Source organism: Echeneis naucrates, chromosome 23 (assembly GCF_900963305.1).
Source record: "Echeneis naucrates chromosome 23, fEcheNa1.1, whole genome shotgun sequence".
In the NCBI taxonomy this organism is placed as follows: Eukaryota; Metazoa; Chordata; class Actinopteri; order Carangiformes; family Echeneidae; genus Echeneis; species Echeneis naucrates.
Genome location: NC_042533.1, coordinates 3017037 through 3043980, shown reverse-complemented (window position 1 = coordinate 3043980; position 26944 = coordinate 3017037). Strand labels below are relative to the sequence as shown.

General features: G+C 42.7%; 1 protein-coding gene across 4 annotated transcripts in view; it reads left to right on the top strand.

Annotated features, from left to right (window-relative positions):
* The window catches only part of syt1a (synaptotagmin Ia), a 123217-nt gene extending 97047 nt beyond the window's left edge, over positions 1 to 26170 (top strand). For 3 of the 4 annotated variants that reach the window (XM_029495662.1, XM_029495663.1, XM_029495664.1), the window contains 7 exons: positions 4270 to 4442; positions 7149 to 7274; positions 12164 to 12331; positions 13268 to 13435; positions 17311 to 17428; positions 23308 to 23441; positions 24981 to 26170. In XM_029495662.1, the coding sequence (XP_029351522.1) occupies positions 4270 to 4442; positions 7149 to 7274; positions 12164 to 12331; positions 13268 to 13435; positions 17311 to 17428; positions 23308 to 23441; positions 24981 to 25187 (1094 nt within the window). In that variant the 3' untranslated portion in view covers positions 25188 to 26170. The remainder of the gene's footprint in view (positions 1 to 4269; positions 4443 to 7148; positions 7275 to 12163; positions 12332 to 13267; positions 13436 to 17310; positions 17429 to 23307; positions 23442 to 24980) is intronic. The other variant, XM_029495665.1, reaches the window with a different exon arrangement.
* Positions 26171 to 26944: the final 774 nt, after the last annotated feature.

Here is a 26944-nt window from a genome sequence, read left to right as displayed (position 1 = left end):
GAAAATGTTTTGGTGTTATTATCCTCCCAGAAGAATTGCGGGTTAAATATATGTCTTGGTTTTATTATTTTTATTTTTTTAATCTTGTTTATCATCTAAGTTTAAATAGCCAAAACTAACGAAACAAATAACAAAAAAAACAAAACAAAACCCACTCAGTCTGAATGAATCCAATTTTCTCTGAGTCTGAACAAAGAGATAAAGCACATTTATCAGCTCTGCCACTCTTTGTGCTCGGAAAATGTCTCATCTCTTCTCTCTCGTGTCATTACCTCACCTATTGTTGTAAACCCACTTTGTGTCACGCTTATGAAGTATCATTTCGACTTAAAGATTGTCCTGCTAATGTACTGTCGGGTCCACATTATCTGACAACAATCAGAGAAATGGACCCAGCAGAATAGACACCCACCATTTCACTGTGTTACAAAGAGGAGGGTCAGTCTGACTAAAATAAACCTCGTTTGGCGCTGAAAGAGAAACTCAAACAAAAGACGTGTGAATCACAGCCCTAACCGCAGTGTCCAACCTGCCGCCAGAATGAAGGCGAAAATACCCCAAAAGTTAACTTTTCAAATCGGTGAATGATCGCACACGATTGGAAGACGCTGCTATCACAATGTTGGCTTAAACAAGTCGCAGCGGGGAAAGGCCACGGACAGCGCTGCTCTCAGAGCCATAACAAGATGTAATGTCAAGGTTAATTGACCAACAGGGTCCTGTCACATTGGATTAGTGTGGGCTGCCGGAAGTGGATATAACCCAGATGTAATCACACTAACACACACTCCCCTTTTAAATGCATCCACCAAGCCCTGTCCGCTTCATAAAACCTGTCTCTTTAATGCGTAGAGCTGCAGAACAGGACGGATGCAGCTGAACTCCTGTTAATTACAGGTTTGAGGCAAAGCAGAGGCTTTTTCTACTCTTGACCTGGAGCTTTGTGAGATAAAATTGAAATACGAATTACTTTCAGTGGTAAAGAAACTCATGTCATATACCTCATCTACGTGACCGGCGTTCTCTGAAAATAAATTTTGCATAGTTCACACACTGCGATGGATAATTCTGATCGACCTGTCGATCCGGATTTCATCTATCTGTGGCGAAGTGCAACAGCTGTTCAGCAACCATCCTTTTTGAAAACTGGCATTTTACTCAGAGCGGCACTTCATCCTGCTCCTGATTTTCAAAGTTGTCGGTCTTGACTTTATTAGTTTGGATGTTCTTTAATGAGGGTTCCAAATGTAAGAACTTGGAAACTCCCTCAAAAAGCAATTTGTTTGACAAACAAAGCTTTTCCATCTGGGTCAGCTTTCCTTGTGTAAAACATTGTCAGTCACTGGAGGAGGAAATTATAAAAGTGCCAGTTTCATTGTGGCGACCAATGGAGCAAAAGCTCTTTTGTGAGTCTCTGAATTTCTGCTGTAAAGCAATTCACTCCTCTACTGGGATTCAGATAAAAAGAATCTGAAGCATAATAGAAGATACTCTGTCTGGTTTTTTGTGTGTTCTGCGGTTTACTCCTGACATTACTGAAATAGAAACCGGAGTACACGCTGTACATGTCATTCACAGTGTCTTAGAGGGCTTCCATTGTTCAGTGCTCTGGTTTTTCTCCATGCCATTTTGATGATTTAAGCCTCGAGGATCAGCAAACATGAATTTCACCACGCTCAAGCCCACCCATCAGAGGAACTCCATTTTCCACACTGCGTCACGTTGCCAAACGAGAGATAAGAGCTGCGAATTGAATTGAGGTCCGCTTGTAGTCGGTGCTGCCTCCCAATCTTTCTTTCACTTTCTCGCTCTATTTCTCTCTCGAGAAAAGACACTCGCACAATGCAGTTAATTAGGGGATGCTTTTATTGCTTTCTGGGACTCAGGTTCTTTTAATTAAAGAACACAGAAGTGCCCTCCACTGGAAGACACACATTTGATGAACAAGATAGGAGCTGGATTCATGCTTTGATTTCTACTGTTGCTGCTAAATGGCTGAATTCCATCGGGCGTCTCCAGCGTTGATGACTGCGCTGTGACATCAGCATTTAGGATTCTAAAAGACAGATTTTATTTGGATTCATTTTGTAATTTTGAGGATTTTAAAAGTCTCCATACCTTACTTGGTGTTTTTATTTCCATGTGGCAGTTTAAAGAAGCCTTCGGTGGATCTGGAGCTGCGGCCAGAACTCACTAACAATTCAGACACGGAGCAAAAATTCATCTGGCAGCACTTTTTTGGAAATCACAATATAGAAACATTTTAGGGATGTGTAACTGTTGGCTTTGTTAATGACAGTAAAGAACTTATTAAATCAATAATTAGATCAATAATCATTGATCATCAAGAAGAGTTTGCCAGGTTTGTATAGTTTGACCTCTGACCTTGTGACAAACAGCTACAAGGTTTCCAGACCAAAATCAATTTATTACCAACATGGTATGTTATGTCCCTATTTCATTTAAGCCTGCCGTGATATATAGTGCAAAGTCAATCATAAAGAAAATGTTTTATATATAAAGACCAAATCTTTATGGCAGGTTAAAAAAGGTTTATAAACTGTCAGCAGAGCTTTAGTCTCTTTTTGTATTCAAAGCTTAAAGCCAACAAAGTCTTGAGTTTGTGAAGCAAATGCAGCTGGTTGTGTGCGTTTTGTTGGAAACGAGGCCTCTCCCATGTCACCTTCACCTTCATTACCACGGGGCTCCGGGGCAGGGCCGAAGCTGCAGCTCCTGGAGGTTTTTAGAGCGTCACTGGCCATTTCTCCTCAGAGGAGAGTGCTTATTGATTTTGTCAACAGAGCATTGATTTCTCTCCTCTCCTTCTCCCCTCGGATCTCGGCAAAGGAACCATCTGAATGGCAACGAGCGAAACCCAAGAGTGATAGACTTTAATATATTTTTCAGTTTTTATAGGTCTTTCTGGACTTTTTCAGATAAAGTCTTCAAGGGTGCTGGAGTTTGACCCCGGTTATGTTACCTGGTGGTGTGCCGGACTTATGAGCCCGACTGGGTTAATTCCTACGATGAACCATGACAGGAACTGGATGTGCCTTCCGGGATATTCTCCAGCAGAGAGAATATTTCTTTCGTCAGATTACACATTCTTCAGATAAGGCCATCCAAGGTGCCTCAGCGCCTCTCAGCGTAGTAATCACTGACAAAGCTGAAAACATGCCTCTAAAAATTGGCTGATTTGTATGTTATTCTGCTCTGTTAAAATGATGAGTGGGCTGCCAGGTGTTTGGTGTTTGGTGTCTGCTGGGAAGAAAGAAGCAGCGATTATGACCGCTGAGTGAAGAAGTCTGTTGCAAGGTCTCTCATTATTTTCATCCAATCCGAATTTTTTTTAGGTACCTAAATCAACTCACTTCCTCTTCTGTCATTGTGTTTGTGATGTTCTGTGTGCCTACAGCGGGGCTATACTGAGTTGTTGAACTGAATGTCTGTTTGTGACAGAGGTGACTGCTGGTTGTCGATTCAGGTCGCCACAGCGACTCATCACCATACGGTGGAGGGAAAAACAACTTATCTGCCACCGGTGTTGAATTTCCTTCCACATTTTGTCATTTCCTAAGTGGTTGATTTGACTGATTTGGTATCTGTGGGCTTGTAAAGCACTGATTTCAATTTCCTTGATTGCTTGATAACTTTCAATAAAGAACTTTTGTATGTTGAACTGCACCTGGAAAAAAAAGAAGAAAGAAAAAAACAAAATGTCAAGAATAATTCCACCTTCTTTTTTTTTTTTTTTTCAGGAAATTTGTGAGCTGAGTGCTCGTGAACAGTGTGCGTCAAACCGCCATGCGCCCGTTTGGTTTTACTGCATTGCTGGCTTGTCTTAGTCATGCCTCTCTTAATGCTGCTCGGGCAGACCCAGCAAAATTACCACCGCTCTCAGTCCATGCAAATCCTGTGTTCCCGGTGATTGCTGTGAAAGTGTCAGCTGTCTGGGAATCTTTTGTTTAAATGGCAAGTGGAAAATGGCAACATCTGTTACTTCCACCAAATTGGCTGAAGCTGCTCGGTTCGGTCTTGCCCCACTAGTCAGGACCGATCGTTTAATCTGCCACTTCTTGATGGCTTCGTGGCTGATCCATTGTGCCAATTCTGCAGGCATAGACAATTTCCTGTTTTTTATCTCACCTGTAAGTTGGCCGGATCACTGCTTTTTGTAACCTTTTCTTCATCTGCAGGGTGCAGCAGTTTGATTTGTCTCCAGGAAGTCTAACCCGAGCTCTTCCATGCTTGCTTTTTTCCTGCCGTCAGTGCCGTCATGGGCCATCGTCTCTATTGCCTTCGTGGCGATCGTCCTGGTGTTGGCGTGCTGCTTCTGTGTCTGCAAAAAATGGATATTCAAGAAGAAAAACAAAAAGAAGGGCAAAGACAAGGGCAAGAATGCCATCAACATGAAGGACGTCAAGGATGGAGCCAAAACCGAGGTAAAGACTTGTAACTAATGTGAAATATTTCTAATTTTTTTCATCTGTTGTCAATCACATGCGTTTCACATGCTGATGTCAAAAAAGCCAGATACGTCTTAAATATATGTAACAAGGTTTTTCTGTTTGATTGTGGTACTTGGCAAACTTTTTCTTTCTTACTGCATCCCATATGATGACAGATTTGATGTCATTAAGTTTTGTTTTAACTCTCAGTATAAAAATAATTCCACTGTCAGAAACTATTTTTGCGCACTGCAGTTTTATTTCATATGACATTTCATCATTTAATTAAAAAACAATTCAGTCTAATTGCAGGAGAGTTAGTGGAAGTCATTTAAATGGCTTCAGGTTCATAAGAGAGTCTCTGTCTCTCTTTACTTCTACATTTTGTTCCTGAGTGGGTTTTTTTGTTGTTGTTGTTTTTGTTTTGGTCATATGAGGACCTGCTCTCTTGTTGAAGAGTGTGAGTAAAGTTTGCCGTGTAATGAAGTGGTATCCACCCAGAGAAATGACATCACCAAACCGAATAGCAAATGGGAGTCAATGTAATTAAAACTCCAGGTTTCCGTGGCACAGAACAGGAAGCTCCGAAATGCTGACACGTCAAATGGAGTTAGCACAATAATTGCACCAGCAGAGCGTCGCTACACCACCGTCCTCTGTGGAATCGTGTACAAAGTGCGTTTTCATTTGCTGCTACACCTCAACTATGAGGTGTGGATCAGAATCAGAGACAGAAACCACTGACGATGTTTTCATACTTCATTTGACTTTCTTACTGTAGAAGAAAGCATAAATGAAGGCGTAAAGGAGGCTCATTTCTTTTCTCAGAGTGGAGAACAGTGGGAAGCTCAACACGCAGCAGTACAGTGCATCACTTCGCTCAGCGCAGGAGATAATTTTCCCGTATTCTCATCCCCTTCGTACAATCCAATTTTATTTCCAAATAGCCGTTGGTCACAATAAACGGCCACTTATCGGTCACCCTAATAACTCATCTGTGACGCGGGTGAATCTGCCACTTCGGAGGCAGGCGGTCATTTCTCCTGGTGTGCCCAGACTCTAGCGTGTTAACTCCTGTGTGTGGTTGTTTTAATTTGTGTTTCTTCCTTCTATGTCCTCCTTATCTGTGTTGTGTCTGATGACTGTTCGGGATGGTCACTGGCGGTAGGTTCCTAATTGCTGTTGGATCTTCTTAAGCCTGCTGCTCTGATGTTTTTTATAGCCTCTTGACGACGACTTACTCCCATAGAACCAAATATATGTAACTATGCACACAGTACATGTATATCTATTGCATATATGTGTGTACAACCTGCATATGCACATATATATGTATGAGAGAAACACTGGGTGCGCATTGACAAGGTTGAACCACACTGATTCTTGTGCCAAGCTGAAGTCTGCTGCCTTTTGAATCTTTTCATTTACATTTCAAACATGTGGCGGCGGGCAAACGTAGAATGATTGAGAGGCTCTGTGGCTAAATCTTTTGAAGCTGGTGATTAAAAAAATAAGCTTTAGAGGTACATTTTAATTCGCATTCACATTGTCAACAGCAGAAATGAGATATGATGCTTTTTTTTTTTTTTTTTTTTTTTCTCCTCAATCATTTTACCTGCTTCACTTTACTGTTTTATTCACGTGTCAACGAAAACCCAAACAAAACCAAAAAAAGAAAATTTAGATCTGCGACAAGGCAGAGGCCGAGCGGCTCAGGAGGAACGGATCAGTGTTGTTCAGCTTTTTGCTTTCACATGAGCAACTTAACAAACTCCTAGGAGCAGGCCCCACCGATGTACATTACAAACCCTTTTTCCAACACCTACCCACCCACCGCTGGCATGATGCTTCTAGCTCCCATGGGGGGTTCACATTTGAGCTTCAGGGTTATGATGACGATGTGACTGAATGTTTGAGGGCGTATCCAGACTTGGGAATGTTTTGGGGGGGGGGGAGTCACACGAGCGCACCGGTTTGTCCGACAGAGAATGCTCTGCATGCTAACGGAGACATCTTGGAAGGCAGCTGTTGACGCTGAATGAATGACCTTGAGAAACCAGTCTTTGCCTCTTCAATCGCATGTTGGTCCTATAACAAACTCCTCCACCCCCACCTCTCCTTTCCCCTCTCGCCACCACCTGCTACCCTCACCTCAGTGCCAGACAAGCGAAAGGGCAACTTCACTACTCACTCTGCCACTTCAGACACTTCCCAGTTGATATGTGTTTTTTTTTTTTTGAGACTTGATCTGCCTGAAATAACATCAAGGGAATTGTCTTCCTGTGATCTTTTCTGGAAGCATCTTTTTCTCTCTCTCTCCTTCTTTCTGTCTTCTCTCTCTGTCTCTCTACCCCTCCTCCCCCCTTCTAGCTCTTAATGCCTGCCCATTGCTCTCATCTCTGGCACCATCATTTGATCTTTTCTCCCCTTAAGACAGAAACACCCAGAGATTGGTAGAAAAGCATCATCAGGGGACCAGGCCCGGGGCTTTAGTGCATCACAGAGCATGTCCTGGTGTTAAATGCTATGGTGCTTTAGTGCTTGCTTCCCCCCCTGTTTCCCCCCTTACACACCATAAAACAAGTAGCAGCTTTTACAGGAGTAGGTCCGCTGGCAGGACCTGGGCGGGGGAACGGCTGGCTGGGTGCTAGCACCGGCGTCAAACAGGCGACACTGACTCTTGGTGGGTGTTTCCTTCAGGCCTTGAAGGATGAGGAGGATGCAGAGACAGGGCTGACTGAAACGGAGAAAGAGGCCGAGCCCAAGGAGGACGAGAAACTGGGCAAATTACAATACTCCCTGGATTACAATTTCACGGAAAATACGGTAAGGCTCTGTTCTCCATACCTCTCTGTGTGTGTCGTTGTTTCGAAAAGGTCCTCCCTCGTAAGTATGGCCACACCGAACCTCTGAGGTGGTCCAACTTTTCATCCTTTCAGAGATTAAACAGCGCTGAACCCAGGTTGTGCACAACATCCCGCTGTCACTGAAGCTTGAGAGCAATCTCTCAGGGATATATCATGGTGGTCGAGTCTGTTTATTTCCCAGTGAGCCTTATAAAACATACAGTACACTGCTGGGATTTAGCTCTTCTCTGAATTTGTTTCTTTCTTTCTACTTGATTGAAAACAGCCCCTGCAGATATCCATCTGCTTTATTTTTTTCCAGCCACTGAGTTTTAAAAAGCAGAATGAGGAGGCACATCAGCTCCCTGGCGCCAGATGTTGTGTGACAGATAATAGATGTGGTGCGTGAACACAACACTGTCCCTCTCTGGGCTAGCTAACACACCATAATAAACAGAAGTGACAGCCTGAGATTAGACAGTAGCACTCACTGCTCCTGTACAAACTTCAGTCACACACTGGTGTCGGTACGTCGACCTTATCTACACACGCACGCACAAAAAAACATTGTGTCCCTTAAGTCTTCAATTTAAAGTAATTAACTAGTGTAATATTTATTAAGGGGCCTGAGGCCTTTCTCTGCGGAGTCTCCTTGTTCTGCCTCTGTGGGTTTCCTCCCACCGTCCGACGACGACATCTTTGGGTTAACTGGTGACTCTAAACTGTCTGTAGGTCTGAGTGTGAGTGGTTGTTGGTCTCTGTCTGTCTTTGTGTGTCGGCCCTGTGATGGACCTGTCCATGATGGCCCCGCCTTCGCCCAGAGGGAGCTGAGAAGATGAATGAATGAATGAATATTTATTAATACACAGATCACAGAATCGATAAAAAAAATTAAAGCTGCAGAGTCCATTAGTGTTCATTCAACCAGACCGTTGTTTCATTTAGGGAATAAAATGACAAAGTATTGAATCATTTCATAAAAATGGACAGCATTAAATTTCACAGTGTTGCAGCGGCAGTTCTTTGTATGAGGCTCTTGATTACGCCGGTAATAAGCTCAGAAGGTGTAATGATTGAACGACAGTTTTCACGCTGTGTGACAGTGACCTCGGCTCACTGCCACTCCAGCTGCGTGTGAAGGAAGGAAGTGTGACAGACAGACTCAAAAAACGCAGAGGCGCAGCCGTTCATGTGACCCACTTTCAGCTCGGTGGCCGCCGGGCTGTTGCAGAGGCGGTGAGGCCTTCAGGAAACGTTGGGTTTTTGTTTTTTTTTTAAATCCCAAAGCTCCGAGACTCATGCAATCAATGTAAATGGCAAAGAACCACTGAGGGAGAACTGACACAGGTGATTGTTTTAATGTCTGCGCTGCAGGTTCCTTTATGCAGTCGAAGGCTGGATGTGAAATTGCTCTTATTACTGAGCTAATTGCATCTTTAAAGAGAGAACGACGTGGAGAGCAACTGTCGCCTAATCTTGGGGTAATTGTGGTTCTGTGCACGAGCAGAAGAACCAGCCCAGCATCTCAGCACACTGTCTGCCCACATCGAAAGCCACAAGTGTTTATATCTTTTCCAAATGGATGCACTTGAATTGAGGGTGAAAAGTGAAAAGAGATGGCTGAAAATTGTACAAAGCCATTTTCTCTGACAGCTGCTGCTTCAACGTGAGAAATATGACCGATAAAGTTGTGTAAAGACAGAAAGACGAGAGAAGTTTAAACCTTTACCCACCATCATAAATCCTGCACGTTCTCACCCCTCCTTTACACTTGACTTATTGCTGCACGGAGCGTAACGGTCGGATTTGGAAATTTACAAAGATCGTTGGATGTGGTGCCTCCCATTTCCAACATCAAAAGTGTTTGGAAAGGGGATGTTTAACATCCAGGCACTTTGAAGCAGAACTGACTCCATTAGCACATGACATTCAGCGAGCAGTTTGGCTTTTACGGAGCGTCTTTAACTGCCACACATGAAACTGCAGGGAGAGGCTTTTCTTTCGGATTCAGTTGCTTAACTTAATGATAGTTTATGTGGCGTCACTAAACACTTTGCCTCGGCTGTAATTGATCTGCAGTTGCAGTGCGCAGATGGAGGACTATGTTGAATAATGGCAGAGACATTAAAGTGAAAAAATGTGAATACTGGCCAGTGAATGTGAGTGATGCTACTGCCGAGTTTACGAACCCTGAACTCCCAGTTTCAGTAGAGTTGCCTGATATTTAGTGGAGCTGACTCAGTATTTACATCTACTTGTTTCTAAAATGTCAAAATATGCCCAACCCACCAAGAAAGAGGGAAACGCCGGTGTGTGTTTGAGCTGTTAAGATTAATGTCATGTTGTCGTGGCCAGCGAGTCTCGGCTTTCTTTCTCGCTGTCAACCACCACAAATGGCTGCAGCCCCCGTTGTGGATGACACCGGGCTTTAAACACTAATGAAACAAAAGGTTTTGTAAAAGATCAAAATCACTCAGGAGCAGTGGCGCCGCTACTTTCAGCAAATGAACCACAAAGAGCCTTTCAGCACAGCGGGAAAAGAATTATAATGCCGCTCCTACCTGCAACATCGTTATCATATTTACAGCTCTTTCTGCAGGTCAGGAGCAGGACTGTGCCCCGTCAGAGCATGTGAATTTTAAACTCATTATTAAGAAGGTAGGAATTTCAAAACATGTATATTGTTCTTGTTAAATAATTTATTTCAGAATTTACTAGACATTTCATTTTTGGGGGGAATCTAACACACAGCCGCTGCAGTGAAGCTTCCAGGGGCCGAGTCGCCGGGATTAACGTGCTGTTCATCGGGCCGAAGAGTAGCGTACAAACAGAGAGAGGTTAATACAGCAGCCTCTGCTGTGGCAGAGCTGAAGTCCGTAGTTAAACAGAAACACCCACACAGATGAGCAAACATCTGTTTTTACTCTCAAAGCGGTGATGGTTGAGAAGTCAGGCGTTTAAATTCAGAAAAGGGTGTTCTTAAATGTGCCAAAACTAAAAGGCAGAAACATTTTTGATTATTGATTAATGATTTCAGCTTGAGGATTTGCTGCTTTCCTGTTTCCTGAAAGGCTCCACGCAGGACATTAACATTTGCTGATTAGCACCACGCCATTAATTTATCAAATATCTGAGTAATAGTTCTTGGTTAAAAGTTAGGACAGAGAACAATCCATGCTGAAGGCAACATGAATGTGTGAACCAACTCACTTTCCTGAACTGTAAATGTTTAGAGTGGGACATGTTGCGTCCTGGTCCTCTCCGAGTAAAGACGGTATGATGTGCTCTGTCTGCGGCACGCCGCGCTGATTGATGGCTGGAAATGAGAAGGACAGCGTACAAGGATGGATTGTCACGTCACATCACTGCAGTGTGAAGCATGGTTGTGTTATGTTTTGGGTTAATTGTGGCGCACGTCTCCTTCTGAGTGGCCCTGATGAGATGCTTTCTAGATGTTTTCAGCGTCAGCGGTGATAAAATGTTGTGCTCAACCTGGGGAGGAGAGAAATAATCGAAGACAGCTCACGTCATGTACCGGCCTTGTGTTCATTATGTTGTTTAGTGAGTGCACGTGTGTGTGTCTGTGGTGCGTTCACAGTGTGTTGAACCTGTGCAACACCTCATCATCCATGAACAACCTCTCCCGGCTGGAATCTCACCACCACCTGACTCAAACCTGCCGCTGACACAAATGCAACATAATTAATCTGCGAGACTTAATGTACAGTTGATGGCACACTGAGTGCTGACAAATTCACAGCACATTAGTAATTCTGCAGGAAGAGCTGCTCTGGAGGTATAAATCATTTCATTAGTGGAGTTACACATTAATGTGCCTTAGCTTTTAAAGATGAAGTGTCAGTTAGTGTTTGTGTAAATATTGAATTGAATTATTGGAACTGTTTTAGCTAAATTTAGCAAATATTGGACGTAAAGTAAAGCTCACTAACTAAATATTATAAGAATAGTCGTGTTTAACATTAATAAAATAATCCAAATTCAAGGTACAGCCTTTTTTAGAGCTTTCTTCACAATTAAAATGTTCAGCTTGTGTTTGCAACTTTGGTTGGAAATGTTGTGTAGCTTTCTTATAGCCAATGGCGGCCCGTTGACTCCACCCACCTACAGTTAGCTTTTTTTTAATAGCTATATATTTATTTAAGCCTTTAAAGCAGCTCTGTCTGTGAGAAATGTTACAGCCTCCATAAAACAGTAAGATGGTCATTTTCTACATCTTGCTGGTTATTTGTGACTCAGCCCCAGTCGGCCGTAGAGCTCCATGGCTGAGTGCGCTGGTCGGGCTCCAGATTGCAGCTTGATGGCTGCCTGATAGGAAGTTGATTGACTGACCAGCTTGGCCTCCTGAGAAGCCTTCAAATAGAGACTCTGACTGGCAGGTCAATCAGCCTCCGAGCCTCCCCCACCTCTCCCCTGTTGTGGTTATCAATTATCAGGCGTGTGTGAAGAGAAACAGTCCTCTCACTCGTAGACTGACACATCCTGACCTTTACGAACTCTTCAGCCACCGCCAGACTCCGTTGACGTAACCTTCTTATACTGCCGCCATATCCAGGAAAAATGACACCGAATTGTCTTAATGCCACCATTAAGACGGCGGAATCAAACGATAAAGACATGTGACTACAAAATCCAATGTTCCCGAAGGTCATAGAGCAATGATTGAGAAATATTTCTGGACATTTTTTTCGATCCAAGAAAGAGTTTGTTTTTTGTTTTTTGTTTTTTTTTTTTCTCCAAGGATGTTGGTGAGATGAAGGTGTGAGCTGTGATAATAAGGATCAGTGGACAGTCTGACACTATCTTCCCTCACTACTTCTTTTTTTTTTTGCCTCTGTATTTCTCTTTCAGCTCATCGTCGGGATCATCCAGGCGGCAGAGCTGCCTGCCATGGACATGGGTGGCACGTCTGACCCGTACGTAAAGGTCTACCTGCTGCCTGACAAGAAGAAGAAGTTTGAGACCAAAGTCCACAGGAAGACCCTGAACCCAGTCTTCAATGAGCAGTTCACCTTCAAGGTACGCCTCGCGTTACATTTTCATACTTTAATTTCATTTGGGGTTTTTTTTTTCACCACATGTTCAAAAACATTGCCCCATTTCAAACCCTTTTTTATTGTTGGTTCCACTGACAATCTGATTTGCATGCAGCTAGAAATGGTGGGAAGGTGTGAAGACAGCAACCAGCTGGCAAATTAACAAGCTCCTGACAGAATAACACACACACACACACACACACACACACACACACACACACACACTCAATGTGATTGGGATTAACACAGGCAGATGCACTGCTACATGCTGGCCTTGCCTCGGTCATAATGGATGCGCAGCCGTTGCTCAGCAGTGGGGAAAGTTTTGGTATTCACCCGACAGTGAAGAGCGCAGGTGCTGGGTGTAAGTTAAGCCTAATGTGATGTGATATCCATCTCAATTCCAGGTTTATTTGTGCACCCCCCCCCACAGTAATGCTTAATTCCACATCTGTGATGCATCATGAAAAAGAAACAGCACAGATGATGTCAAGAAGAGAAAAAAGGATGATTGTGTGAATACTGTCAGGGACCAACCAGACAGCTTTATCTCTTCCAAGCTATCATTTTGTGCTGTTTAACAAATAATTTCCATAATTACCCCCCACCCACGCCTGACTTGTCTCTTAGGCCTGGCTACAGTTGTGATGGATTTGGGAATCCAAGCACCCACCTTTACTTCTGAATCCTGAATCCACCCACAACAACACACAAATCAGACCATTCTGGCATATAATTAAGTATTTGCAACAACACTTTTGAAACGTCCTTAAATCAGACATTTTGATGGTACTTTGTCCGATGGATATTTACTGCACTTCGGCTCGGATGCTAAACACAGTTTCATAGCTTGTGTTGAACAAATCTTACCTCCGTGTCCCCCCCTCATGTGATGGGCTGCTGCCGTCATCTCCTGCAGGTGCCCTACGTAGAGCTTGGTGGAAAGACGCTGGTGATGACAGTGTACGATTTCGACCGCTTCTCCAAACACGACGCCATCGGTGATATCAAGGTGCCCATGAATAAGGTGGACTTCAGCCACATAACAGAGGAGTGGCGGGATCTGCAGAGCGCCGAGAAGGAGGAGGTAAGGCTGGCTGTTTCATATCCGTGCAGGCAGACACGCACACGAGTTCAGTCACATCTCAGATTGGGGGAAATGAGGTTTTTGACACCTGTCTGAGTTCAGATGTTTAAAACTACTGGCTACTTTTTTATTTTGTTTTGTTTTTTCATGTCTGCAAGTGATATCAGCATCATTATTTTGCTCTCGTTTGTACTTGGAGCCACAAATGTGGTGCTGAGGCTGATGCAATCCATCTCTGCTGGAAATGTCACTTAATCAGATGTCCACACTTCCTCTCCAATTAAGAGGAGGGTGGCTTTCCAGGAAACAGTTCAGGAGATTCAATTTTCATGGTAAATGTCAGGGCATATAGTACATGTTTCCAGGGGAACAGGTTTTTTTTTGTTGTTGTTTTTTACATTACGTTTGATTTAAAGGTTAATTATAACGGTGTGGACCGGCTGGTGGAGTTCATGAGATGAAGAGTTTCCCTCTTTTTTCTGATTGTTTGGTTGCACCTGACAATTTTACATGAGGCTTGAGACACTGGAATGATTCAGCAGAAGGCAGCTGCTGCTTCCCTCCTCCTCACTGCCGAAAATATAAGATGGATTATTCTTATTATGTTCATTATATGGACCCTCTCATACTCCAGTGGCACTAAATGATAAGTGGAGATGAATAAAAGTGACAAAACATTATCCATTTGTCTGGGTAAGAATTTTTTCAGACTAGTAGGAGGTTTGCCAAACTCAATTACACCTACCAAGGTGGAGTTGACTCCTGCATTTATTTTTATACAAACTATAAGTTAAATGTTTCCCCGTTTTGTGCTTTAACTTTTGAAGTTAGTTAGTTAGAACAGTCTGTCCCAAATATCATGGGAAATGCACTTTATGTGCTTTCTTTCTCTCCTTAACCTCACAGTAACTTCTTTATGGAATAGTTAGAAATCAAACTGACACAATGAAGGCTTTGTCCCTGATAATCTTTTTTATTTAAAATGTTTCAGCAGACTGAATGTTCATCAAAATAATCTTCTCTCACTGTGTTACTTCTGGATGAAATTAGAATGGAAATAAATGATTTCCTTTCTTGTTGGCTCAAAGGAGCCATGCGACTCTCCAGACCTCACGTTGAGATTCACTGCTCTCAAGAATGACCTCTACAAAAACAGTATCAGACTCTCAGAGGGAGTGTTTGTTTCTTATTTACAGAAGTCATGTCATGCTTTAACTAGATGGCCAACAGAAGACGGATGACTTCCACATTCTCAGCAAGCGGAGCAGCTTAAAACGTATTCCCAGGAAGAAATAATTTTTTTTCTCTGCATTTCTTTCAATTTGCTTGTGAATGGGATGCATTAGTTCCTTTTCAGACATCTAAAAATGTTTGATGAAAAAGTCCGAGGAGGAGAGCTCTCTCTCTCTGGTAGCTTGTGATTAGCGGCCACATGTAGAGCTTGACGTGTTTTAAGAGTCAGAAAGCGAAGAAATCTCTGGAAAGTCTCCACAAATCACTCCACAGAGTCACAGAAGGAGCAACTTTTAAAAGTATAAATCTTTTAGCAGCAGCCGCGGTGAAACGGCGACAGGATGAATAGAATTTGAGATTTAATACTCCATCTACACAAGGGAAGCACTATCAGCTTTACTTTGAAGGTCAAATATGAAGCAGCAAGTTTCCAAAATGGCCTTTAAATTGAAAAGGCAGCAGTTGACCTTTTATAGTTCAGCTTGGTCACTGCTCTTGACAGACAGCATTAACCGTCACTCCCGCCTCTCCACGCGAGCTCGTATTTGTGCTGCGCCCTCGCCAACCTTGTACAGAAGCCACCAGATTGGACGAAAATGAGGCCTTTACAGATGAAAACACACTGCATGTGTTTCCAGTGTACATGAGGAAATAGGTTTTGACTGAAACCTGATGAAAAACTCCAGAAATGAAACAAAGGTTGATATCTCACGTAAAGCGTTATCGACTGAGTCTGCTGCTTGTGTTGATAAGAGGTGAGGCAGGAATATGAATCGCTCTGTGGTCGTAATATGGCCGTGCAGCGGCCGGCCAAGTGCTCGCTCTCTGTGCTTTTTCCAGCAAAGTGATGAGTCACGAACAAAAGAATTCCAACTGAAGCAAGAGACAAGAGAAGATTGAAAACGTGTGCCGATTTGTTGTCCAGTAAATTGGCTGCGACTCGGAGATGCTGTTTGATATGATGCAGCACCAACTTCATGTGACTTCAGTGTATTTGTATGTGATCTGTTTAGTTGAAGAGTCCAGTAACATGAATTGTAACAACATTCCCGGGACTTTTTTGTTCTGCAGTCTGACCCTTCACTGCTGTTTCAATCCTGTTTTAAAATAAATTAAAATAATGGCAAAATAAACTGCCAAGAAAAAAAAAAAAAAAAAAATATTTTTAACAAAAAACCCCAAACAGCTATATGTAATAAATAAATCATAGTCCAGGATTCTTTAAATTATGATAGAATTCCTTCTAAATGTATAAAACAGTTTTATTTTATTTAATTTAATAATAATTACATTTCGCTGTATTTCCTGCCACATGCAGTTCATTAGTTTTTTTTTGGGCAGTTTTGCTGTTTTCCTTTTACCTGAAACCTTAAATGGTTTGAAAACGTTCTGCAGCTGTGAGTGCAGGGCACGTTAACAGCTTCTCCTGACTACACATCAGTAAACATGAAAAAAATTATTCGTGAAAGGCAAAAATGTGATCGGCGTCCATCTTTTTCTTTTTTTTTTCTTTGTTTTTGTCGTGATGTACATATGCTGTGCTGTTGATAAAAACACAATTTCCCAGCCTGTGTCTGAGTTAGTGGCTGATCTCATTACAACAGAACAATAGCTCCTAACAAACACAATTTTCCAGGTGATTGTATCCGCTCCTTCCTTTAAAGATCAGCGTCAGCAGGACGGATCTCCGAGCAGAAATGATGCAGGGATACTTTTCTCGAGTTCAATGATCCTTCCCCCACTTTGTATCTCAGAGCCCTTTTCACTGGCACTCAGCTCTGAGATCCTTTACATCTAAAAGCTCCTCCGTGTCCTGCAGCCACAGCTGAAAACTAAAAGGAGAAAGAAACTTTGCAGTTGCTTCTCCAAACCAGCTTCCATTAGCTCATGAGCTGTTTCCTCCATTTCTATTTTTAAAGGAAACATTTCTATTCACTGGCCTTTTGGACTCACAGCTTTTAATTGGCTGCCATGTTCATGATTGTGTATTTGCTCCCTTTCTAGTATTTTTCTAGTATTCCTGTGTGCAGTATGTTTAGTATGTTTTACACATTTATTTTAATCTCCTTTTTAGTGAAGCTTACTTCATCTTCCTTCATTTCAAACCAGCGTCTCTCGCTCCAAAAGAGAGACAATGAATTAACTCACTTCAGCTGTTCTGGAGTACACTGACCACTGAATTATGCATGCTGATCTGTCTCTGCATGTTCTGCATTGGAGAGCAATGTGCATAGAAATGTGTGCACTTAAAGTAATTACAAACACATCTTTCAGTCAGTTATGTAAATTCGATGCAGATAAGCACATGGATTCAAACCTGACAGTGTAATTGCTGTAAACAAGTCTATAACCCAGCGTACTGTCGGCGTGCTGTACTTAAACCTTGACATACAGACGCGCTGGTACTTTGGAGTTTTCAATGTTAAATGTTATAATTTCTGTCTGTGGAGAGCAGAGCTGAGAAAAACCACCAAGATAACTCAGATGTCAAACACAAGCTTTTGGTTTGGTTGACTGAACAATTCCCAACAATGTGCTTTGGAAGGTCTCGTCCGTTAGTGAACATCTGGTGTGAGAGTGTGATGCGGTGAATTTGGATTCGATCGATTCTCACCTCCACAATGTCTCTGCCTCCCCAACAGCAAGAGAAGCTGGGTGATATCTGCTTCTCTCTGCGGTACGTTCCTACTGCTGGCAAGCTGACCGTGGTCATCCTGGAGGCTAAAAACCTGAAGAAAATGGATGTGGGAGGCTTGTCAGGTGAGGAAAATTGCAGGAGTGTGTGTGTGTGTGTGTGTGTGTGTGTGTGCGTGTGTGTGCGCGTGTGTGTGTGTGCGTGCACACCCGCTGACTTTCCCTCTGACAGTCTGTAATTATACATGCACTGCAGCACTCTCCTACAACGCTGCTGACTTTCTGCCTTTATAACAACCACCCAAACACATCACTGGTCACCATCACATTTACCAAAGAAAAATAGATTTTCTCCTCAAAAAAATAAATCTTCACGAAGAGACTGAATGAATGCAGCATTAGTGGATGCACGTTCATTCAGTAATGAAGGGAAGGACAGACGTTTCTGCCGCGGTGTCGCTCCATCAGTATTGTAATGTTGGATTCGGAACAATAGATGACATTTATCACTGTATTTGTGGCTGAGCAGCAGGTCTGATGTCATGGTAACACGGTAAGATGGTTGTTAGGACAGCGGGGGGCGGGATCGTACACACACGCTGGGTCAGTTTGTTTCCACCAGCCAAAGACGGACAGATCCTGAATCCCGTCCCAGGAAGCCTCACTGATCCGCCATGAGTTTGCAGTTGGAGACTTATTTGTAGGTTTCCACTAAACTTTTAAATGTCGTGCTGTGAAGCGTAATTGAATGGAGCTCGTTTTGTGAAGTTGTGTGCGTCCCCCGTGGGGACGAGTCAGCAATGTGGGCAAAAGTGCATATTGAATGGCTCCGTGATTACAACAACACACAGTCAAACACACTGGAGCTCCTCTGCAGTGAGACCGTTTCCTGCAATTCTGATAAATAAAATCGATCATTCAGTTTGTTAATCAAGCAAAAATGTCTGCGTCGTGAGGATTTTCTCCTTCTTTTGCATATCATTTGCATTAGTTTTGAATTCCGGCTCAAAAAGCAACAAATTTTGGGCTTTTTCGAACTAAATTGACATTCTTGAAAGAAATATGAGGAAAAATCTCCTTCAAAGTCGACTCACGGCCAATTTGCAGCCCCACAGACCAAAGATTGGCTTGATACATTAAAGTCTGAAGACCCGTTTTATTAAAGCACGTCTAAATTTTGCTGCGGAGCAAATCCACCTTTTTGGTAAGAATGAGGAGGAATGTTTTTCAGTATGTAGCATCGACTGGGCTTTTTTGATCATATCAGACGCTCTCCTTTGACTTTCTTCATTTTGAATTCCCTGATGTGCACTTCCCATCTATGGTAATTTCTGTTGCAATTACCATACACCTGGGTCCACTTACTTTCTGCCTGACAGCCCGGTCTCTCCATATAAGCCTTAACATCCTGCAGTACAGTAACACAGTGCACATTAAAAGCTCAGAGCTCCCTTTCATCTACCAGACCAGTGTGAGCAGCCATTTGGCAAAAAAAAAAAAAAAACTCCCCCACTGCCATTTTATGCTCCTAATGTTAGCTCTCACCTGTGACCATTTGCATTTTGAGATTCAACATTTTCAGCCATCAGCCAGAGTGAGAAAGGTGTGAGTCTGTTCACTGTGAAGTCCAGGAGAAGGGAAATAGCAGGGAAGCCAGACGGTTTGACACCATGTTCTGTATGTCACATTTAATTGGAGCACGTTTTATCCGTCTGTGCTCGTCTGTTGGGCTGACTGCATGTTTCTAATTACACACAACCGGAATATACTGCGAATGCCACTTTTGGGTTTTGATTTGCGTTCGTTGCGATGATTTTTCTGCTTTCAGAATGGACTTAAATGTGCAACAGATGGATGGAATAATGGGCAGGTCTCTGATAACAATAATTAGGCTGCATCTACAAGGCGGCTCAGCCAGAGCTTAAGGAGGAGGACAAGTAATTGATGGCCTGGGATCAGCCTTCTCTTCTATTGTCATCCTGTTTACTGCGCCTAATTATGGCTAACAGAAGAAGATGTGGGTATTACCATTAACCAATGTATAAACAGAAATAATTCTTTTGATTGGCTGCACATGAAACATCGCTCAAATCGTTCTCAGGAAAGCAACTTTTGAAGTCACGGTTGGCTTTTAGTGACCCACACGATGCAGCCAGCAGCATGCTCTTTAGCTGTCGTCTCAAAATAATCCCAGCCTCATTCCCAACAAGTTACAGCTGGCTCCATAGTGATGTACAGCTACCGTGAGGCGTCCTTGAAACTCAGAGGAACGGTGTGATTTTAAAGTTTTCCAAACCAGTCAAAGACTAGAAAACGAGTTATAAAATCCAATAATTGTAGCAGCAGGTAAAGTCGTTTCTGAGCGAAGCACATTTTAAACCCCCTGGAGATGTGTCATTTCATTTTGAGCAAACGTTGTTTAAAATGGTGCATGTTTCAGTATTTCATGCAGCTTTGGTAGTTTGCAGACGCGGCGCACACGCCATCAAAAGTGAGTGAGAAGTCAAAGCCCTTCAAACACTGAGGGGTCGAGGACAGGTGGTAGCAGAGAAACCGCTTTGCCTGACGTCCTTTGTGGCATTGAAGATGTCCCAGAGGGCTGCGAGGTGCCACATAACCGGGCGATAGCCTGCAGTGCAGGAGGTTATCAAAGCACCCAGACGCCATGGCGGCGGTAATGAAGCCGCTCCGGCTCGCCATCAAACATCTCTGCTGCAGCGTTTGTTTGTTCTGTTCGTCCGGCTGGTCGGACTGAAGGTCCTCTCTCCTGACCCCAGAGATCATTAGAGTGATGAGCAGGCCTGACAGAGGGAAGCCATTTGAAAGTGATTAGGGAATGCAAAATTTATTTTGCCTGAGTTTTGCTTTAATAAATAGAAATCCCAGACGTGGATAACGAGAAGCAGATGAGTCGCAGAAGGATTTGAGATAATTAAAATTCTTGCTTCTTCTTGACAAACAAGGCTGCAACACATCGACATCTGGATCTGGATCACATTTGTGTGAAGACGGTGTTTGTGGAAGAGCTTCGCTGTAAGTTTTGTGTTTGTTTGCAGTGCGTGTGCGATCCGCTGCTGAATTGACTGTGTAAAACTAAACCGACAGTCACCCTTGGGTGCACCCACCGTGGCAAATCCAAAATGATGGGAGCAAAGCTAAGATGACAGCCAGGCTATATTTAACCCTGCTCTGTACTGGTGTTCATTTGGCCCGGCTCTGCCAGAACCCGCTGGGCCGCGCTCGCTGAACACGGAGAGACTTCAGGAAGAAACTAATTCTGTGTTTGGTGTTTTGTGTCACATAATAAAGTATTGTAGTTTCAGCTGTGACAGACTCTCCACGCCCAGGAAAAAAAAAAAAATGGCTCACAGCTCACAATTGTTCACAGCCTGAAAAAAAAAAAAACAAAAAAAAAAAAAACGACCAAGTAACCACTTTAAAATTCGTCTGCTTTAGTAGCTCCGCTTATCTCTGCTGCTGAACTTGGCCCAGAGCTCATCAATTATCCAGAAACCTGCTTCGAGCCTCCCGGGGGGAAATGTATGGACCGTTGATAGACTGCCTGATGAAACCACAGCCGGGATCCAGGACTCAGACGAGTTACCCTCAGGACGGCAGAGATGAGCCGAACAGCATCAGGAGAGCTGCCATTCATCCACAAAATGGGAGCGATTACATCCATCTGGGATAAGACGGTAAAAATGGGCCGGATATGAGGCATCCCAAAGCTCAGCAATGCCAAGTACTCATCTGCTGGCCAGAAAGATAAGCGTGCCTGGATAACGGCGATGTGCTGCCACAGGTGTGTTTTCTTTCTCCAGTCTGAGAGCTTTTTCTTATTTCCAATCAGCTCCTTGTGTTTATTCAGCTGCAGTCACCAATATAAGAGGATGCTTGAGCTGCACTGACGTGACATCTCTGTGCTTTTCGAGATCCACTGCTGAAATCCCCTCCTCCAAAGAGTGGTTGTCCAATTTTAGTTTTGGGGGTAACTTCAAGTTTGGAGGCTGGTGCCTTGTTTTTCAAACCAAGCAAAGATTTCACATTTGGTGGAGAAGTTAAAGCTTTGCGGTGCTGAAAACAGAATATAAAAGGCTGATTCCACTGTTATGAGATATGAGATAAGGCCGGAGGAGTTCCTTATTTAGGTTCTATTATATGTATTCATTTCCTCCATAAAATGACACCACACTCACACAATCCTCATTCACTGTTTCCATCATCCAGCACTCAGAGCCTTTCTCAGCAGGAGAGTAATAATGGACACCCACTCCATTAGGAGCCTGCTACCTTTCCACTCATGTCTCCATCTCTTTGTGCTGCTGTTTTTTCCCTCTCGCTCCACTCGTGTAGTTTCCTCTCTGGCTGGATGAGTCTGCCGGTCTCCAATCAGGTCCTTATCCCCCCAAATTGGATAAAAGATTAAGGGAGCTAAGCTTGTTCGCTATTTGCTATTACTCAAAATCCAACCAGTGTTCCAACTAAGAAGTTACATTTGTTGGTCAGATCAGCTCCAAACATCTAAAAAAAAAGGGGAAGTATGAAGTATAATGAAGGCTTTGTGCGTTTGGTATGTATGAATAAATCCAGATTATCAGGCTAACAACTAATTATAAGATCCATGACAGATTTGTTCCAGAGCGCGACTCGGAGGTTCAGTGTGTAGATGAGGCGTTGTTAGTCCTCCTCAGCATCTCTGAGATTACCGCCTTCGTTTCGTCTTTTTTGAGCAGCGTGTTGTCTTAAACAGTAAACGACACCAAGTTGCTGTAAAACCCGAAATGTTTCAGTCTTCTCAGGAGCACATTTGGAAAAGTTTTGACAGCTCCACGACTCTGAAATGGCCTGAACTTAATAACCAGGCAACACAAAGCGGAGCCAGCGGAGCCGTGTCTTTATCACGACGGTCCACAAGACAAACAACGACTCCAGAATACAATCTCACCGACTTTCTAGGTTAATGATGATGAACAGATTGTATTCAGTGAGATTTATTTTTGATTTTTTTTTTGGAGCAGCTGTGATTATTAAATCCTCACTTGTCTTTTAGGTTCCTGTTTATTTGCCACTTGAAATCATCATGGAACATTTTACATTCTCGAGCTGTTTGTTCTTCACATTAGGGCTGAATGTGAAAACTGCCTGTCTCACCTTTGTGCCCCTTTAAACGGCCCAATTAAAGACGAAACACGTGCTGTTTATCTCAGCCTGACAAGCTGATTACTGCCGCTGTCCACTTATCAGAGCCCAAACAAAGACACAAACTCTCCTCTCAGCCAATTCACTTTTGATGAAAGTTCTGAGGACGGCGGGGGCTAAACGAATCAGGAGGAGCGGGCCTCGAATCGTAAATGAAAGCTGTTTTCAGACTCACACACTCAACCTGATTGCCAAAGAGTGGATGAGGATGGCCAAGCAGACCACTTGGGGGGTGCTTGAGATGGTGTTGGGACAAATGAAAATGAAGCTCTTGAAAAAAGAAGGTTAACAGAGACAGAAGTTTTGGATGAATCCATCGCTGATTTTGTCTCTGAGGGTTTGGAGGTTGTTTTAAAGCTGCTCTAACTAATATTTTTTGTCTTTACAGTAAATAGATTTAAAAGGAAGAGCTGGTTTGGTTTCACAGTCTTTTCATCGATAAGATTTATAGAAGCATTAAACCAAGTAACAGACGCACAAAGTTAGCAACTTGCAGTTTAACGTCAACTAGCAACAATCCAAAGATATCAGCTGTGCATAAAAAAAAGTGTAAAACTTGTTCATAAGCAACATTAGCATCAAACCCTGAAGACGTGGTGCTGCTCAGATGGTGTTTTATAACCTCTTGGCTTGTAAATGATGCACAATGATGCAACAAACCAACAATCATCACCACCAGCTTCTGGCAAGAAATCGTGTTCCAAGAAAGAGCGAATAGATTATTTAACTCCCAGAGTTTTCTGACAGGATAAAAACAAAGTAAAAAAAAAAAGAGCTGTTAAGTCATTGTTATGTTTTGTCTGCAGATCCATACGTGAAGATCCACCTGATGCAAAACGGCAAGAGGCTGAAGAAGAAGAAGACGACAATCAAGAAGAACACCCTCAACCCTTACTACAACGAGTCTTTTAGCTTTGAAGTCCCATTTGAACAAATCCAGGTACATTTTCATCCATTTCTCAAACACAATTGATTTAACTTGAGCAACATCATTTTAAAGACCAGCAAAGACGTAAGCAACTGATGAGAAGGAGCTCATTCACCGAACAATCATTAGAGGCTCTTGATCATAACAGCAAAATAATCAAAGGCACTTCAGTTAAATCTGCCTCGCTTTCACAATTTCACAAGCCGGTTTTTGTGAGGATGTGATTTGTTCTTACCTTTATTATGTATATCAGCTGCACGTCTTTTAATGATCACCGTGCACGTAATGATTTTGGACACTTTAGTCAAAGTCTTCCGCCAGATCATTATAAAACAAATGATAAAGAATGGCCAAACTCTGACAGAGCGGAATAGCAATGAACAACATTATCTCTTCGGGCAAGAGAGAGATCGATAAAACCTGTCACAGGTTTAGGTCCACGAGCCTCAGATTCAATTTGACCTGTGTTGATCCCAATCACCCAAATCAAGCCCCTTCAGTGTGGCTGAAATCAGCAGGTTGGCCAAATTTGCATTTCTTGTGCCCGGCTGATCATTAAATAATTATTAGTGATTGGATTGGATCATAAAGTTGTTATTGATTGTTTCGTAGGCTCGCCTTAAAGACACGAGACAGGGAACGTTAGGCAAGTTCAAAGTTGACTAAAAAAGGTTTAATTTGGCCGGGAAGAATCAGTCAAACACCACGTTGGCTCCTTGAAGAGGTTTTAGTCAGTCTTTAAACTAATGGACTGTTTAAACTGCTTCCACATCATCGACTGCTCTTTCAGGCCCTCGGCTGTCTTGAATCTGATTTTAAATAAACACTGTTGACACTTTGGAGACTTTACCTCCCACAATATCAGCGCTGTCCACATCAAACTGTTTCAAATTTAAAGCTGAACTGTCCCTCCAACCTGTTCAGTTCTTGATTATGAGGCGGATTAGACGTGCCCTTTCTGAGCACATGCAGGTGGCGGCAGCGCCGTCTCAGTGCGCCAGTGGATGGAAACTTCATCACACTTTGTGCACTAATTCAGATTCTGTGCCAGAGATTGATGCCCAGGTCGCTCGTCTCTGCAGCGTCCCTTCGAGTCACAGACATCTGAGTAATCAAACATTCAGTGATGTTTGGCTCCGGAGCTTCACCGTTAATCACACTGACGCCTGAGGGAGCTCCTCCTCATTTGCATTACTTTGCTAAAAGCAACAATCAGAAACATTCTCATACAATTTAATACACAAACCTTTTACTGCTGTTTAATTGAAGCTGTAGAAACACAGTTTCTATACATCTGCTGGGTGTTTGTGTCTCAGTCACACATGACAAATAACTGAAAGGCCAAATTTATTAATGTATAAAAATCAAAGTGAAAACCTTTCAGCAGTTTGTTACATAAAAAATATGTAAAATAAAGCACACAATTAAAAATGTTTGTGAGAATGTGCAATAACTTAGTTATAGATTTTCTATGCCGATGACGCCTCGTTTTATTCTGATGTCTCTCCACTTCTCTCCAACTTCCCCTTTTTATTTATTTCTTTTTTACAGAAAGTGCAGATTGTTATAACTGTTCTGGACTATGACAAGATCGGCAAGAACGATGCCATCGGCAAGGTCTTTGTGGGCCTCAACAGCTCGGGGACGGAGCTGCGCCACTGGTCCGACATGCTGGCCAACCCCAGGAGACCCATCGCCCAGTGGCACGTCCTGAAGCCCGAGGAGGAAGTGGACGCTCAGCTCTCCACCAAGAAATAGGCAGGATCCCTTTCCGCTCCTGCCATGTAGAATTCTTTAGCCAGTATGTGTAAATACCTCAGTGATAAATGGGTCCATCCATGTTACCCCCCTTTTTGACCGGCCTCCCTCAGCTTTACTGCTCCTACGTTCACACACAGTCTTATTGTTGAAACTCCACTGCTTTTTTTTTTTTTTTTTCTATCAGGTTCCTGTTCTTCTTTCTTTCTTTCTCTCTTTGGTTTCATTCTGATTCAGGAGTTTTTGTTTTCCATCTCCAAGACCTAAACGGCCCCAACCAAATGCCCCCTTCTTTTAAGCAATATGATCTGTATAGATAGCGCATGACTGAAAGAATTTATTGTAACACAGTTGTATATATAAGTATGCAGACAAAAATGATTTCTAGTTTATGTGTTTGTATGTTGTTACCCGTTTCCTAATCTGTGTATATCTTGATGTTTTTAATAAGATGTTCTATTTTAAATTACGTAAATGCAGATATAGAGGAAAGCCAATATTATATATCCCAGGATTTCAAAATTCTACCTTATTACCTTATCGCATTCCAGGAAAAAAAACGTGAAACAAATTCCAACCTGCAAGACACTAGTGGAAATATATTCACATCGTAAAGGACGTCTGGCTTTAAGTTCAGCAAAGGATCATCACAGAAAAGACAAAGAGATGATTATATACACAGAGAAACTCTAAAATACAAGGCCATTAACTACTATGGTTCTGTGGGAAAACATTATGCTGCTGGAAATTATACAAGCACATGATTTCTTATGACTTTTTGTACTTATTTGTCAGAGGACCTTTATGTTTCAGCTTGATCCACACCAGAGACAATAGTCAATACAAACCAATTAGCATTTCATCTCTTAAGTTTAAAAGTTTCCTCTAAGTGAAATAGGTCCTCGTTTTGAAGGCCATCGTTGTTGTTTGTTTGTTTTTTTTTGTTTTTGTTTTTGTTTTTCCTGACAGTGGAAAATGTTGCCTCCAGAAAAAAAAAGACAAAAAAAAGAAAAAAGAAATTTCTTTACCCTCCAGCAACAAACCCCATGTGAAAGCACCAAGCTGTAGCCATTGTGTCCTTAAGCTCGTCTAACAATGTTTTGTTAACTGCTTACTCTAAACAGCCTTGTTGTTGTTGGAAGTATCGCATTTAGGCAGTTTGGAAAAGGCTCGGGTTTTAAGAGGACTATTTTTTAGAGCAATTCAACGTCTTGACTATTTTTCGTAAACTGCATGATTTTTTTTACGATCTTTACTAAAGGCTGGGACGGGGGGGGGGAGATCTGCTGACACCATCCCCTTGCCTTCAATCAGAGGAGAGGAAGAAAGTCAAGAGTAACGTTGGGTCAATGTAACGTTGACGGAGGTGAAGTGAGTTTCTAAACACTGCCATTTTCGGGGAGGTGACTCATGTGGATGTCCTCTCTTCATGCACACTCCCACTTCTAGTGGTTGTAGCTTTGGTTTATTGGGAACAATATCTTTGGCTGCAATGGTGCCCTGAATCGCAGTCTTTGCTTTGCGTTGCCTTCTCACAGTGACAATAGAGCTAGCCATGTTTTACTGCCAGTTTTAACTTTTTATGTGGCTGCTGTTTTTGCACTGGGTGTCTTTGAACTAGCTTGTTTACTTCTTTATTAACCATTTCTGGACGGATTGTTGGCCGGCTTTATTCCAGGACACCGGCGGGTGGAGGAGGAGGGCAGCGAGAACTCCTCCTGCTCAATCAGCTTAATTCAAAAAGAAAGAAGAGCAGT